Source organism: Crocodylus porosus, unplaced genomic scaffold (assembly GCF_001723895.1).
Source record: "Crocodylus porosus isolate Cpor-Errol unplaced genomic scaffold, CroPor_comp1, whole genome shotgun sequence".
Taxonomy (NCBI): domain Eukaryota; kingdom Metazoa; phylum Chordata; order Crocodylia; family Crocodylidae; genus Crocodylus; species Crocodylus porosus.
The window spans coordinates 31,595,631-31,608,409 of NW_017728951.1; the positions used below are offsets into that span (position 1 = coordinate 31,595,631).

A 12,779-nucleotide genomic window follows, 5' to 3' on the forward strand; every position below is an offset into this window, starting at 1 on the left:
CATTATTTAGAAAAGCGTTCCGGAAACATTAACCTGTTATTTTGTTCAAAAGCATAAATAAAGTTGTTTGTCAATCACTTATGCACATACAATGCAGCATTTCATGAAAGGACCAACTATTACTTTAAATCCAGCTTAAACAGAAAAACAACAGAAGACCCAAATCACTTTTTTGGAAATTCTCCCATGGCATCTACCTTCCACTTACATACTTAATTAAATGTATATATGCCTTAGGTACACAACTGCAACAAGCAAAATGCTCAAATGATAAATCACAGAAACAGAAAACTAGGGTTGAAAGCGACCTTGGAAGATCATTTAGTCCAGTGGTTCTCACCTTTTTTGTACCAGGACCCATTTGTAAATACTGATAGTCATGACCCAGAGCCCCTTACTCCCAACCCATTGTCTCCCAACCCCAGGCATCAGCCCCTGGTCTGTGGGGTATGGGGAGCCCCATGTAGCCTCTTGAAGCCTGGAACTCTGCCAGTCTGCAACGGAAAACCCATAGTTTCCCATGATTTCTCCTTTAAAGGAAAATCCATTTTTAGAGTTTGTTTGCAACCCTTTCATATATTCTTGGGATTCACATTTGGGTTGTGATCCATGGTTTGAGAAACGCTGTCCAACTCCCTGCCCAAAGCAGGACCATCTCCAACTAGATCATCCCAGCTAGGGCTCTGTCTAGCTTGGTCATAGAAACCTCCAAGGATGGAGATGCCACCACCTGAGTAACCCAGTACAGTGTTTTACTAACCTCTCCTACTGAGGAAATTCTTCCTAATATCTAACCTAAACCTCCCCTGCTTTGACCTCAGACCATTGCTCCTTGTTCTGTCATCTGCCACCATTGAGTACAGTCCAGATTCATCCTCTTTTGAACTCCCTTCAGGTAGTTGAAGGCTGCTATCACATCCCCTCTTGGTCTTCTGTTTCCTGGACTAAATAAGGCCAGTTCCCTCAGCCTCTTCTCATAAGCAGGGATTCTGATTTTCCGCGATAAAAACCCCCTCAAATTCTCTGATAACCCTCCCCCCCACCATGATTAAAATGAAAGGCTCCTCAGCATACAGAGCTGGGGGCACAGGTCCCCCGAGCCCCCAGGAGCATGTGCAGTGGTGGGAAGCTGGCCTCACCCCCTGGACAAGCCACCCACAGCCCTGTCCTATTCCTTGCTTGGGCCTGGTGGGCACACGTTGCAGTCCCAGGCCCCAAACCCCCCTCCCATGATTGGCAACAACCACCAGCCCTGCCCAACTCCCTCCCTATAGGGGTCTCAATCCTTTACCCCCTCACAACTTACCTATGGGAGCTGCTTTCCACACTGCCTGACTGCCCTCCTCCTGCTCTCTTGCAGGTCCCTGCAGGCTAGAAATCTGCCAGCCTGCAGATAGGTCTTTGCAAAACTGCAAAATCCATGGGTTTCTCTGTTAAAATGAGAAATCTGCGTTTTCCTCGGGTAAAGGGGAAAACCTGTGTTTTTGTCCATTTTACTGTGGGAAATGGAAAACTTGGATCCCTGCTCACAGGTCATGATCCTCCAGCCCACTCACCAGTTTTGTTTCCCTCTGCTGGCCCCTCTTCAGTTTATCCACATCCTTTCTGTAGTGGGAGGCCCAAAACTGAACACAGTACTCCAGATGTAGCCTCATCCATGCTGAACAGAGGGGAAGAATCACTTCCCTTGACCTTCTGGCAATACTCCTACCAAGACGAGTATGCTGTTAGCCTTCTTGGCAACAAGGGCACACTACTGGCTCATATTCAATGCCTTGTCTACTGTAAACCCCAGGTCCTTTTCTGCAGTGCTGCTGCCCAGCCAGTCGGCCCCCAGCCTGTACCAGTGCATGGGACTGCTCTGTTTTACCTGCAGGACTTCGCATGTGTCCTTGCTGCACCTCACGAGATTTCTTTTGGCCCAATCCATCAATTTGTCTAGGTCACTCTGACTCCTAGCCCCACCCTCCAGTGTATCTACTACGCCACACAGCTTGGTGTCATCTGCAAACTTACGGAGGATGCACTCTATGCCACCTTCCAAGTTGTTGATGAAGACACTGAACAAAACCAGCCCCAGGATCTATGCCAGGGTACTCCACTTGATACCAGCTGTCAAACAGACATTGAGCCATTACTACCTCCTGAATCCAATGCTCCAGCCAGTTTTCCATCAACCTCACAGTCCATTTATCCAGCCCATACTTCCTTAGGTTGCCTGCAAGAATGTTATGGGAGACCATATCAAAAGCCTTGCTAAAAATCAAAGTATATCACATCCACCTGTCTCTCTGCATCCACAGAGCCAGTTATCTCATCAGAAAAGGCAATCGGGTTGGGCAGGCATGACCTGCCTTTAGTGAATCCATGCTGACTGTTCCTAATCCCCTTCTCCTCCATGTGCTTAGAAATGGATTCCTTGAGGAACTGCTCCATGATTTTTATCGGGACTGAGGTGAGGCTGACTGGTCTGTAGTTCCTTGGATCCTCCTTTTTCTCTTTTTTAAACATGGACACTATATTTGCCTTTTTCCAATTAACCAGGAACTCTCCTGATCACCACTGATTTTCAAAGAAGATGTCCAGCAGCTCTGTAATCACATCAACCAAATCTCTGTGCTCTCAGGTGTATCCCATCTGGCCCCATGGACTTGTATATGTCCCCAGCTTGTTCTTTCACCACTGTTGAGTGCTCACTTCCTCCCCAAACTGTGGTGCTAGGTGCAGTAGTCTGGGAGCTGACCTTGCCTGTGAACACTGAGGTGAAAAACCACTGAGTACTTCACCTCCTGCATTCTCCATCACTAGGCTGCATCCCTCATTCAGGAAGGGACTCATACTCTTTCCCTGACCTTCCTCCTGTTACTGGCATACTTGTAGAAACCCTTCTTGTTCCCCTTCCCATCCCTTGCTAGCTGCAACTCCAACTGCGCTTTGGCCTTCCTAATCTTATCCCTTGCATGCCAGAGCAATACTCTTATATTCCTCCCTAGTTATCAAGTTTCCACTTCTTATAAGCTTCTTTGTTGTGATTTAGTTTACAGGTTTACCTTGATTTATTCGATACATGAACGCTGCATAAAGCAAACCTACTTTATAATGTAAGAAATAGGGAAAGGTTCCCATGTTGGCTGCTCTCAGGGCCTTTCTAGCATGGGCCGGGGTAAGTATGGACAAGCGGGGCCCTGGGCAGTGCGGGGTGTGGCACTCACCCCAGCCCCAGTGGCCCTGGGAGTTGCCGGCGCAGGCCGCCCGCAACAGTGTACAAGTGCCGCCCAGCGGCTACAGGGAGCTGGCATCGCCTGCTCCTGGGGCAGTGCAGCAGGAGCTGGGATGAGTGGAGACAGGTAGAGCCCCAGGGGGGTTTGGGGCACAGTGCAGCCCAGTGGCTACAGGCAGCTGGCACCAGCAACTCCCAGGGCTGCTGCACCAAGGGCTGGGGTGAGTGCCACACCGCACACCACCCTGGGGCTCCACTTGTCTGCACTCACCCCAGCCTGTGCTGGAGCGGCCCCGGGAGCAGCCAACACCAGCTGCCTGCACCAGGGCATGGTGCAGCCCAGCAGCTACAGGGAGCTGACATCAGGTGCTCTCAGTAGGGCAGCTGCAGCAGGAGCTGAGGTGAGTGGGGACAGGGGTGAGTGGGGATATGGCCCTCTCCTCCCCCCACACACTTAACTGTTTGGGCATCTATGCTGATTGTATATGAGCTAATTTACCTCACATAACAATTTATGTCTAAGTATATTAACTGCTTAGGAGCAAATTTGCATATAAAGAGCCCACATAAACTGAGGAAACCTGTACTAAAGAGCTCCATGCTAAAACCAAGCTGGTCTTCTACCATACTTGCTAGTCTTCCTGCACATTGGGATGGTGTGTTCCTACACGTTCAGTAAGGCTTCTACAGCCAGCTCTTCTGGACTCCTCTCTTTGTCAGACTGGCTTCCCAGGGGATTCTACCCATGAGTTCCCTAAGTGAGTCAAAGTCTGCTTTTCTGAAGTCCAGGATCCTCACTTTGCTGCTCTCCATCCTTCCTTTCCTTTCCTGAACTCAATCATCTTGGGGTCACTGCTGCCCAAATTTCCATCTCCTAGTACATTCCCCACCAACTCTTCCCTGTTTGTGAGCAACTGATCAAGAAGAGCATGGCCCCTAGTGGGCCACTCCAGCACTTGCACTAGGAAGTTGTCCCCACTCTCCAAAAGCTTCTGGGATTGCCTGCGCACTGCTGTACTGCCCTCCCAACAGATGTCTGGGTGATTGAACTTCCCCACGACAACCAGGATTAGTGATCAGGTAACTTCCGCTGTTTGGAGAAATCCTCATCCATTATTTCTTCCTCCTGGTCTATAGCAGACCCCCACCACAGTATCACCCTTGTTGCTGTCTCCTCTGACCCTAACCCAGAGACTTTTGACAGGCCTATCTCTACTTTCATACCAGAGCTCTGAGCAATCATATGGCTTTTACATGAACTACAAATCCTCTTCTCCCCTGCCTGTCTGTCCTGAAGTTTATAACCATCCATGACAGTGCTTTAGTCATGCGACCTATCCCACCAAGTCCCTGTTATTCCAATCACATCATAGTTCCTTGGTTCTGCAAGTACTTCCAATTCTTCTTACTTGTTTCCCAGACTCCTTGCATTTGTGTACATTCACCTAAGGTAACTTGTCGATTGCCCTTTCTCAGGAAGAATGAGAACACTTCCCCTGTTGCCCCCTCCTACTTGCTCTTCCTTCAGGTCATCCACTTACCTCAGGGCTTTCGTCTCCATCCTCTGGTGTACCGAATTCAAAACCCTCCTCACTAGGTTAGCTAGCCTGTCTGCAAAGACGCTCTTCCCTCTCTTCGTCAGGTGGATACTATCTCTTCCTAGCAATCCTTCTTAGAACAACAGCAATGGTCAAAGAAGCCAAATCTCTGCTGGTGACACCACCTGTGCAGCCAGGCATTGATCTGCACAACGCATCCACTCCTGCGTGGGCTCTTTCCCTTGACTGGAAGCATCGAAAAGAACACTACCTGTGCCCCTGTCCCCTTCACTCTTACATTCAGAGCTCTGTAGTCACTTTTGATCTGCTCAGGGTCTCTCTTGGCAGTATCATTGTTGCCCACATTGATGAGCAGCATGGGGTAGTCATAAGAGGACCGGATGAGTCCCACTAATTCCTCTGTGATATCTCAGATCTGGGCTCTGTGCAAGCAGCAGCCTTTCCAAGACAACAAGTCAGGTCAGCAGATGGTTCCCCTGGTCATTTGCATAAGAGAATCTCCAACCACCACCACCCAGCACCTATTCTTGGTGGCAGTGATTTCTATCCTTCCCAACTTGGGAAGGCCTGTCCTGTCCTCCTCCACCAATAGAAGGTGCTCCTCGCCCTCTGTTGCTAGGACTCCATATGTGTTCTCCAGATGAACTGCTGCAGGTGGAGATGAAGATTTCTGCTTGCTGCCAGAGGTCACAAGCTTCCACTTTCCTGGGAGTCCATGTTCTCTCCCTTCTCTAGTGTTTCCTCTGGCAGTTCTTCCTCCAGTCTCAGAGGTCTCCTCCAGCACTGAATCAATGAACTCCTCATGGCAGAGGATGCTTCAGAGCCTCATCACCTCCTCCTGTAGCTCTCTTGCCTATTCCCTGAGACGCATCAAAAGGAAGCACTGTTACAGGCACCTTCCCATCAGCCCATCATTGGGAAAAAACCTACAAGCCACAGGCCCCACAGTGCCAAACCTAGACCTGGAAGGAAGCCTCAGTGGCAAGTAGTCCTGCCTGGACAAAGACATCACAGATGCAAGCAGAAACAGTGGCTCTGGTATTGCAACGGCCTCCAGCTCCTGGGTCTATTAATCTGACTCTTCTTTCTTATTCCCTTCTTCCAAGCACACCTTCCCTGGCAAACTTGACTAGAAGCTGGCCTGTTTACTGTTCCCCCTCCTTCCTCATACCAGGCTGAAAGGCTCTCCCCTCAGATGTGGAGTTGGAGGTGGGGCAGAGGGGGAAAGGGCAAGGGGGGCAGCAAACTGATCTGTGAGCTGACCAGCAAACAGCTTGCCCTTTTTGCTGCCTGCCTGATTGCTTGAGGAGTCTCCTTTTACACCCTGCTGGGTCTGGACTGGCTCTGCCACCTTGTTAGATATTCTAGCAGGCACAGGCAGCAATCACTTAGCTAGCAACACTCAACTTCTCAGAGCATGTGCCCAAAACATACACAGCCCACCAAACAAACATTCAGCAAGCTAAAGGCAAGGGCAGCTCTGGATCACTCACCTTCACTGGGCAGGATTTGCTGCCTTGTGCCCGGCTTCTCTTTCCCTTTCCCCTCTTGCTCCCAGCAAACTGTGTGCAAAGAGCTCGCCCTGTTTGCTGCCCCTGTTCACTGGCTCCACGGTCGCTTGGAGAGTCTCATTTTATGCCCTGTTGGGTCTGGGCTCCCTTGTTTGAAAAACAAGCAATATGGATAACAAGATACCACCACAAAGGGTTTTTTGTTTTGGAACCCTGCTTATACCTTGATATAGAATAAGATAACTCCACTGAACTTTAGAACACACTACAAGTTGCATCTAATTTACTTAGGTTCCAGAGGGTGGAGGGGCTGAGGTTGTTTGTCTGAAGCCAGGAAGTTTGGATGAAGTTCTGCTGTGAGCTGGCAGTGGGACTAACTAGTTAGTTTACCATGCAACTATTTTTTGGTAGAACAAGTCAAAATATTCACAGCACTTACAATTCCTAGCTATACATTTGCAATGAGAAGCAGGCATTTTTAAAAGTTCTGGCCCTGGTCATTTCCCTGTGTGGACTGGCATAAAGCTAGTACTTCCCTCCTTCAACAGCATCATTGTTTATGTGGATAGACTTTTTCTTATAATGACACTTTATCCTTTATTCCCCTGACCTGGATGCACTGCAAGATATCAAAGAGAGATTAAGGGAGTAGGTGCCACTCATTAATATTCTCATCATCCGCATTTAGCATTATTAGCTAAATAGTAGGCTGGGTCCCTAAAAAGTCCCAGTTGGTACAACAGTACTTGAGGGCTGAAAGACGATAGCATTTATTTCCATGAAGAACTCTCTAAGTTCCATCACATCCTACATGATTAGAGTAACATGATTTAGACTTGAAAAACTCTGTGGACTAACAGAGGTGAAAGAACTCGAAAGTGATCATCATCAACAGTCCCAACAGTTACAGAGTAGGCAATGTGTGAAGTACTCTATTATCATAGCAATATTAGTATTTTTGATGATACGGATCAAAAGGACATGCTTATGGCAATAGACCTTTTCCCTGCAATATACACCCAATGTGTTCTCCCGCACACTGAAGTAATCTCTCTGGGAGAACTAGTCAGTGTTCCTGGACAGCCTCCAGACCGCTATAAGAACTCAGTTTTCCACAGGGACAGTGGCACTAACAGGGATGATGTTGCAATGTAGTGCTGTTGTCAACTATACACACTAAAATTCAAAAGCAAGGTGTCATATACAGGTTCCTTAGTCACTCAGTTACAGTTTAGACTATGATAACAATTTGGTCACAAATTGGTGTAGCTCAGAGAGTTTACCTTCTCTTTGGTTCTTTCTGGCAAAGCACATGGGAATAGCCTCTTTATATGCATCTGCCTCATGGTCCAATACCACCTCCGAATGCTGACTACTGCTACCATTTCTGCTCTGTTTCCACACCATCAAGCAATAAACTCCATACAATACAAGAACCTGAAGTTTCAGATGTGAAAAAACTACTTGTAACCTTTTTTTGCCCCCCTCACAGGGACAAGACACTATATTCCTAGGCAGAAGAACATGGAAACACTGTTAAAAAAACCTCCTCATAATCCTTGAAGCAGATGACTGCTGCTGCAGCACAATGAACCAACTGCCACAATACACTCAAACAGGAATAGGCAAACTCTTAGGTGTAGATATATACGTAAGGGTGTAGGTTGTAGCCGTGTTCATCTAAGGACATACGCAGACAAGGTTCTTTGAGTGAATCTGATATCTTTTATTAGACCAACTTAAATAGTTGGACAACAATTTTTAAGCAAACTTTTGCGTTAAAAAACCCTTTGTCAGGCTGAGAAAGTTTCAGCAGTTGGTGTGTGCTCTTCCTGGATGGAATGAAAAGTAAAGCAGCCAGAGGCTGGTCTGGTCTGCATGCAAGACAGGCAGTCAGATATCATGGGCAGATGCATAAGATAGGCAAGATGCATACAAGATAGATGAGTCTATGCACTCCACTTCATCAACCTTCTGGATACTTACTAAAAATCATGGACTAAATATAGAGATTGGATTTATGACACAATCTGCCTGACATCTGACTTTCCAGGTACTTCTGCATTATTCATCCCCCTTCTATCCCCACCCACCCAGTCTCTCTCTCACCCATTGGCTCCTCAGTCTATATCTTCACTGACTGCCTATTTTGTATGCACAGCAGCCCAGCCTCTGGCTTCTCTACTTTTCATTCCATCCAGGAAGAGCACACACCACTGCTGAAACTTCAAAAGCCTCACAAAGGGTTTTGAACCCGAAAGCTTGCTTAAAAATTGTTTTCCACCTATTTACGTTGGTCTAATAAAAGATACCAGATTCACCCAAAGAACCTTGTCTGCCGATATATACATAACAAATTATGTCATGGCTGACAAGTTGTCATTTTGCCAGAAAAAAAATTAGTAAAAAACATCGCTTTAATCATTCACCTATTAGATGCAGCCAAGATTATAGACAGCCTAATGTGTCTTAGTACGGTAAGTTTTTTTTTTTTAATATTCTTTTAGAATTATTAAGTACATACTCCACTGGAGGACTGAGTGGCTAAAGGGATGGGTTATGAAACCTGCAACTTTACTTCTTTCAGCCTCTACCTCACATCCAGTTTTCTTGAGTCTGTAGTGACTAAAAATCCTTGCTGCCTTTGGTAGTGTTGGAGTGATGTTGGAGCTGTGATGGACCAGGAAATGAGAGGCAAGGATTTTTCTGGTGAGAGCAACATCACCCTTGCATCTTGCCTCCTTTGGCTGTTCAGTGGGGCATATGAAATGTTGGTAGCCTTAATTCATATTACAAAATCCCTGTTGGTAGCATTAAGAACAAGCCAAGCACTAAATAAATACAGATAATGAATTATTTTGTAACTACTAAAAGTAGTCCTTCCAAAATAGGGAGAGGAAAGTTCAAGAAATATTGAATAGCTAGTATCTAAACTTCTGTTGTTGTGTTGGTAAAGAGTAGATTTAATTTCTTAGAAATATTGGTCCAATCTGCTCAGAAGCCCCAACACTTTGCTTACAGGAAGAATTCATGGCACTTTTTCACTACTTTACTAAAACAAATTTGAAATTGCCAGCTTATATTAACTACTCTGTATAATAACTGGAAACCATGTATATCAGTTCACCTTTATACCCTGTTTGCTAAGTTAACATCAACTGATTTAGATCATATATAAAAAATAATTACTTGAAATCTGGCACATGATTATTCAAAGCAGGTGCAAAGAACAACTACTAGGAGATAACACTTTGGATGTGACTGAGATGGTTTTAAAGTGCTAGTAACATTTAAAAAAATTTAAGTCTTCTCCAAGTACAGTAAATAGTATATAATAATGATCAGAAAATCTTCCAGAATTGAGCACCATACAAATGGTCTTTTATTATGTGTGGAATACTTTAATACAGAAGGGCTCAACCTCTAGCCCATAGGCCAGATCCAGCCCCCAGAGCTGCATCATGCAGCCTGTGGGGCTCCCTAGGGGTCTGAAGATTTGGCAGTAGGGGGTAGTGGCAGCCAAATTTCTGAAACTGTGGGGAGCCCCATGGGCTCCATAACATGACCCTGCTTACTACTGGGTGCACAAGGCCTTGCAGAGGCAGCACAGGATCTAATCCTGGCGCGCTGGGCCAAATCCCAGTACGCTGCGCTAGGCTGAGGTGTTGTGAAGCCAAATCCTGGTGCAGTCCAATCTCTGTGCACCTAGCTAGCAGAGATGGCACAGGATCGTTTGTGGAGTGTGGTTACAGGCAAAGGGGGTTCACAGCCCAATCCTGGCTCACAGACCAGCCCCGAACCATTCATCTGACCCATGGAGCCAAAGGGTAAAGCACCACACTGCTTTAGTGTCAAGTAAACTTAAATGTTTCAGTTTCATTTTAGTCCTTCAAAGAGTTCCACATTCACTCTACCAAGATTTCTTTAAAGGAAGTCTGGCTAATTCCCAATTTTGCAAAAGACTTTGAGGCCCATAAATCCTTTGCAACTATAAAGACCCTAAGAAATGTCACCATAAAAAACCGGAATATTAAAAACAAAGAAAAGAAACAGGTATTTTGTTGGGGAAACCAAAGCATACCTTCTTTTCATTATGGTTTTACTATGGGGCAAAAATACCATTTTTATTAATAAACCTGAAAACCTAACAGAAGTGCACTGTAAAAAAATTGTGTTTGCTAGTCTGAACTCTTTTCCGATCTAACGATTTTCAATTTTTTGCTCCAAATTTAGACAGTTTTTTCTAGTTCAGCTAACTGCATAAAAAGTTTTAAATGTTAAGGTTCCCTCAAACTAAGTTATTTATTGCAAGGAAAGACGTTTAAGAGAGAAAAAATAATATTCCCTGTATTTTAAAAGTTATTTTTGCTGAAATTTTGCTTAACAAAGAAAAGAAACCATCTACCAAAACACACAAAAAAGCAAACAAAAAAGCCAAAAGCCTTGAATCCCTTGACTGACATCAGACATGTAAACCTGTGGTCCAAAAGAACTTTTGTGAAATATATGCTTAAAGTAAAAAGAGAAGGTTCAAACAAAACTATGCTCACAACCCTAAACAACGGTGTTCACAATAAAAGATCATTTTTCCAAATTATACATTTTAGCTCTGTCATTCCATGCTAGATTTGTCAGGGTGCATCACCAGGTCCTGCAAATTAATAAAGACAATCATAATTAAATAGAACAATGCTTCACAGAAAATGAAGAAAACCCTAGCATAGGGACCTTAGAGGTTTGATCAAATCTGTTAGCCGTGGCTGACAAATGGAAAATCTACTACAAAATAAATGGCTTCTGTTCTTTTCCCGCCCCCAGTTCTAATTTTACCTGTAAAGTTGCCAAATATTGTAGAGGTGTGAATAAATGGCTTGCTATGCAAAAGCTGCATATATGCACTTACCTTAAAGTTCCAGTGACAAACTTGTAAACATTTATGCAAAGGTTACTCATGCAAGTAATCCCACTGACTTGACAAAATTACTCATGTGTTTAAAATGACATGTGCCCTACCGCTTGAAATGTGGGCTGAAAGCATGTCTTGTGAGAGATTATTCGGGTTGTCTATTCACAAGTCTTTCACTGTTGTTCAGGGACAGAGCTAAAGAGGGGAAATCAGTTTCTTGATAAGTTTCTGCCATGCTGAGTTAACTCAAGAGGCAGGCAGGCCAGGCCTTTTGGTAGGACAAGCAACATACAAGAAAGCTTTAAGAACTGAAACAAAAAAGTTCAAACCTGACATTCCCCAGCATGACTGGCTCTGTGCAGCAAGACCCTCCTAACTGAAGTAAAGGAGGCAGTCAGTTTGGATACTGAATCCAAATACAACTATTGTTTATATACTATATGGACACAATCCAGTACTGTAAAAAGAAAAGACTTGATTCTAGCAGACAGCCACTCAATGTTTCCAACTCTTTACTTTCCCAGGAAGGAAACTCACTAGCATGGTCCCTACCTAGATGCAAGGAAAGAGGAGGATGGGGTTAGAAAGGTCTCGACAAGCCTCCCACAGAAACCACATTGTGAGCGGTAAAGGCTGTGCTGATCCTGACCCTATTTATAAGATGCTGCTGCTTGTCTGCAGGTCCCCTGAGGAGTCTCAGGGGAGCTCAAGCCATGTGAAGTGCCAATGTGAAGTTATAAGAGGGGCAGGCTGGACCCCCTGCTCCTCACTGCAGCCGGTCAGAAGCTGGCGAGTCCTTTGGAAATACCCAGTATGGAACAGGCTCTCTCAGACACAAGCTTTGGCCACCCCCAAAAAAATTTAAAAAAGAAGAGAAAGGAAAAAAGAGCGGCTATGCCCTGAGCGGTGGCTGGCACAGGACTCACAGGTGTGGAGGCACTCGGTGACGGTGGTGGGCTTGATGAGATAGCCTTTACAGATGTAACAGGTGATGTGAGGGTTGAAGTCTTTCACCAAGTGCTTCCTCTGCGCAGCCATCCGTGGGGCAGGCGGGCCGGGAGGCAGCGTCGGGCCGGGCTTCACCAGGGCTGCTGCGCCGCTCGCAGCATGGGGGGCGATCCCGCAGCTCCGATTAGCAGGGCGTCGCTCCCGCGGGCCGCTCGGCGGCGGGGCCAGGCGCGGCCATACCTGCGGCACAGCGGGGAGGAGAGCGGTCAGCGCGGGCGGGCGGCGGGGCTGGGCCGTGTCGCAACACTTGGCCGGGTGCGGGTTTATGTAACGCGCCCAGCCCGGCCCCGGCCGACAGGTGCAAAGGCCGCCGCTCCCCCGCAGAGGCTGGAGGCGGACAGGCCGCACGCCGCGGCCCGGAGAAGGCGCAGGGTCCCGTTGCCCGCGCGCGGGGCCGGGGCTCCCGCGCCCCCCGCCCGCACCTGCGGCCCCTCGCCTACCTGCGCACCCCTCGGCCTTCGGCCGCCCCGCCGCGCCGCGCCGCGAAACAGAAAGGGAAACAGCGTGCGTCTCCCGCCCCCTCCAGCCCGCCCTCCCTTGCCGCCGGGCGGCCGCGGCCGGCCCCAGCGCTGGCG

General features: G+C 46.9%; 1 protein-coding gene across 3 annotated transcripts in view; it reads right to left on the reverse strand.

The window, feature by feature from the left end:
- PCGF5 (polycomb group ring finger 5) overlaps positions 1-12,779 on the reverse strand; it is a 99,852-nt gene that overhangs the window by 33,124 nt on the left and 53,949 nt on the right. For 2 of the 3 annotated variants that reach the window (XM_019555794.1, XM_019555796.1), the window contains exon 3: positions 12,123-12,384. In XM_019555794.1, coding sequence (XP_019411339.1) covers positions 12,123-12,234 — 112 coding nt within the window. In that variant the 5' untranslated portion in view covers positions 12,235-12,384. Of the gene's footprint in view, positions 1-12,122; positions 12,385-12,644; positions 12,682-12,779 lie in introns of those variants that run through there. The other variant, XM_019555795.1, reaches the window with a different exon arrangement.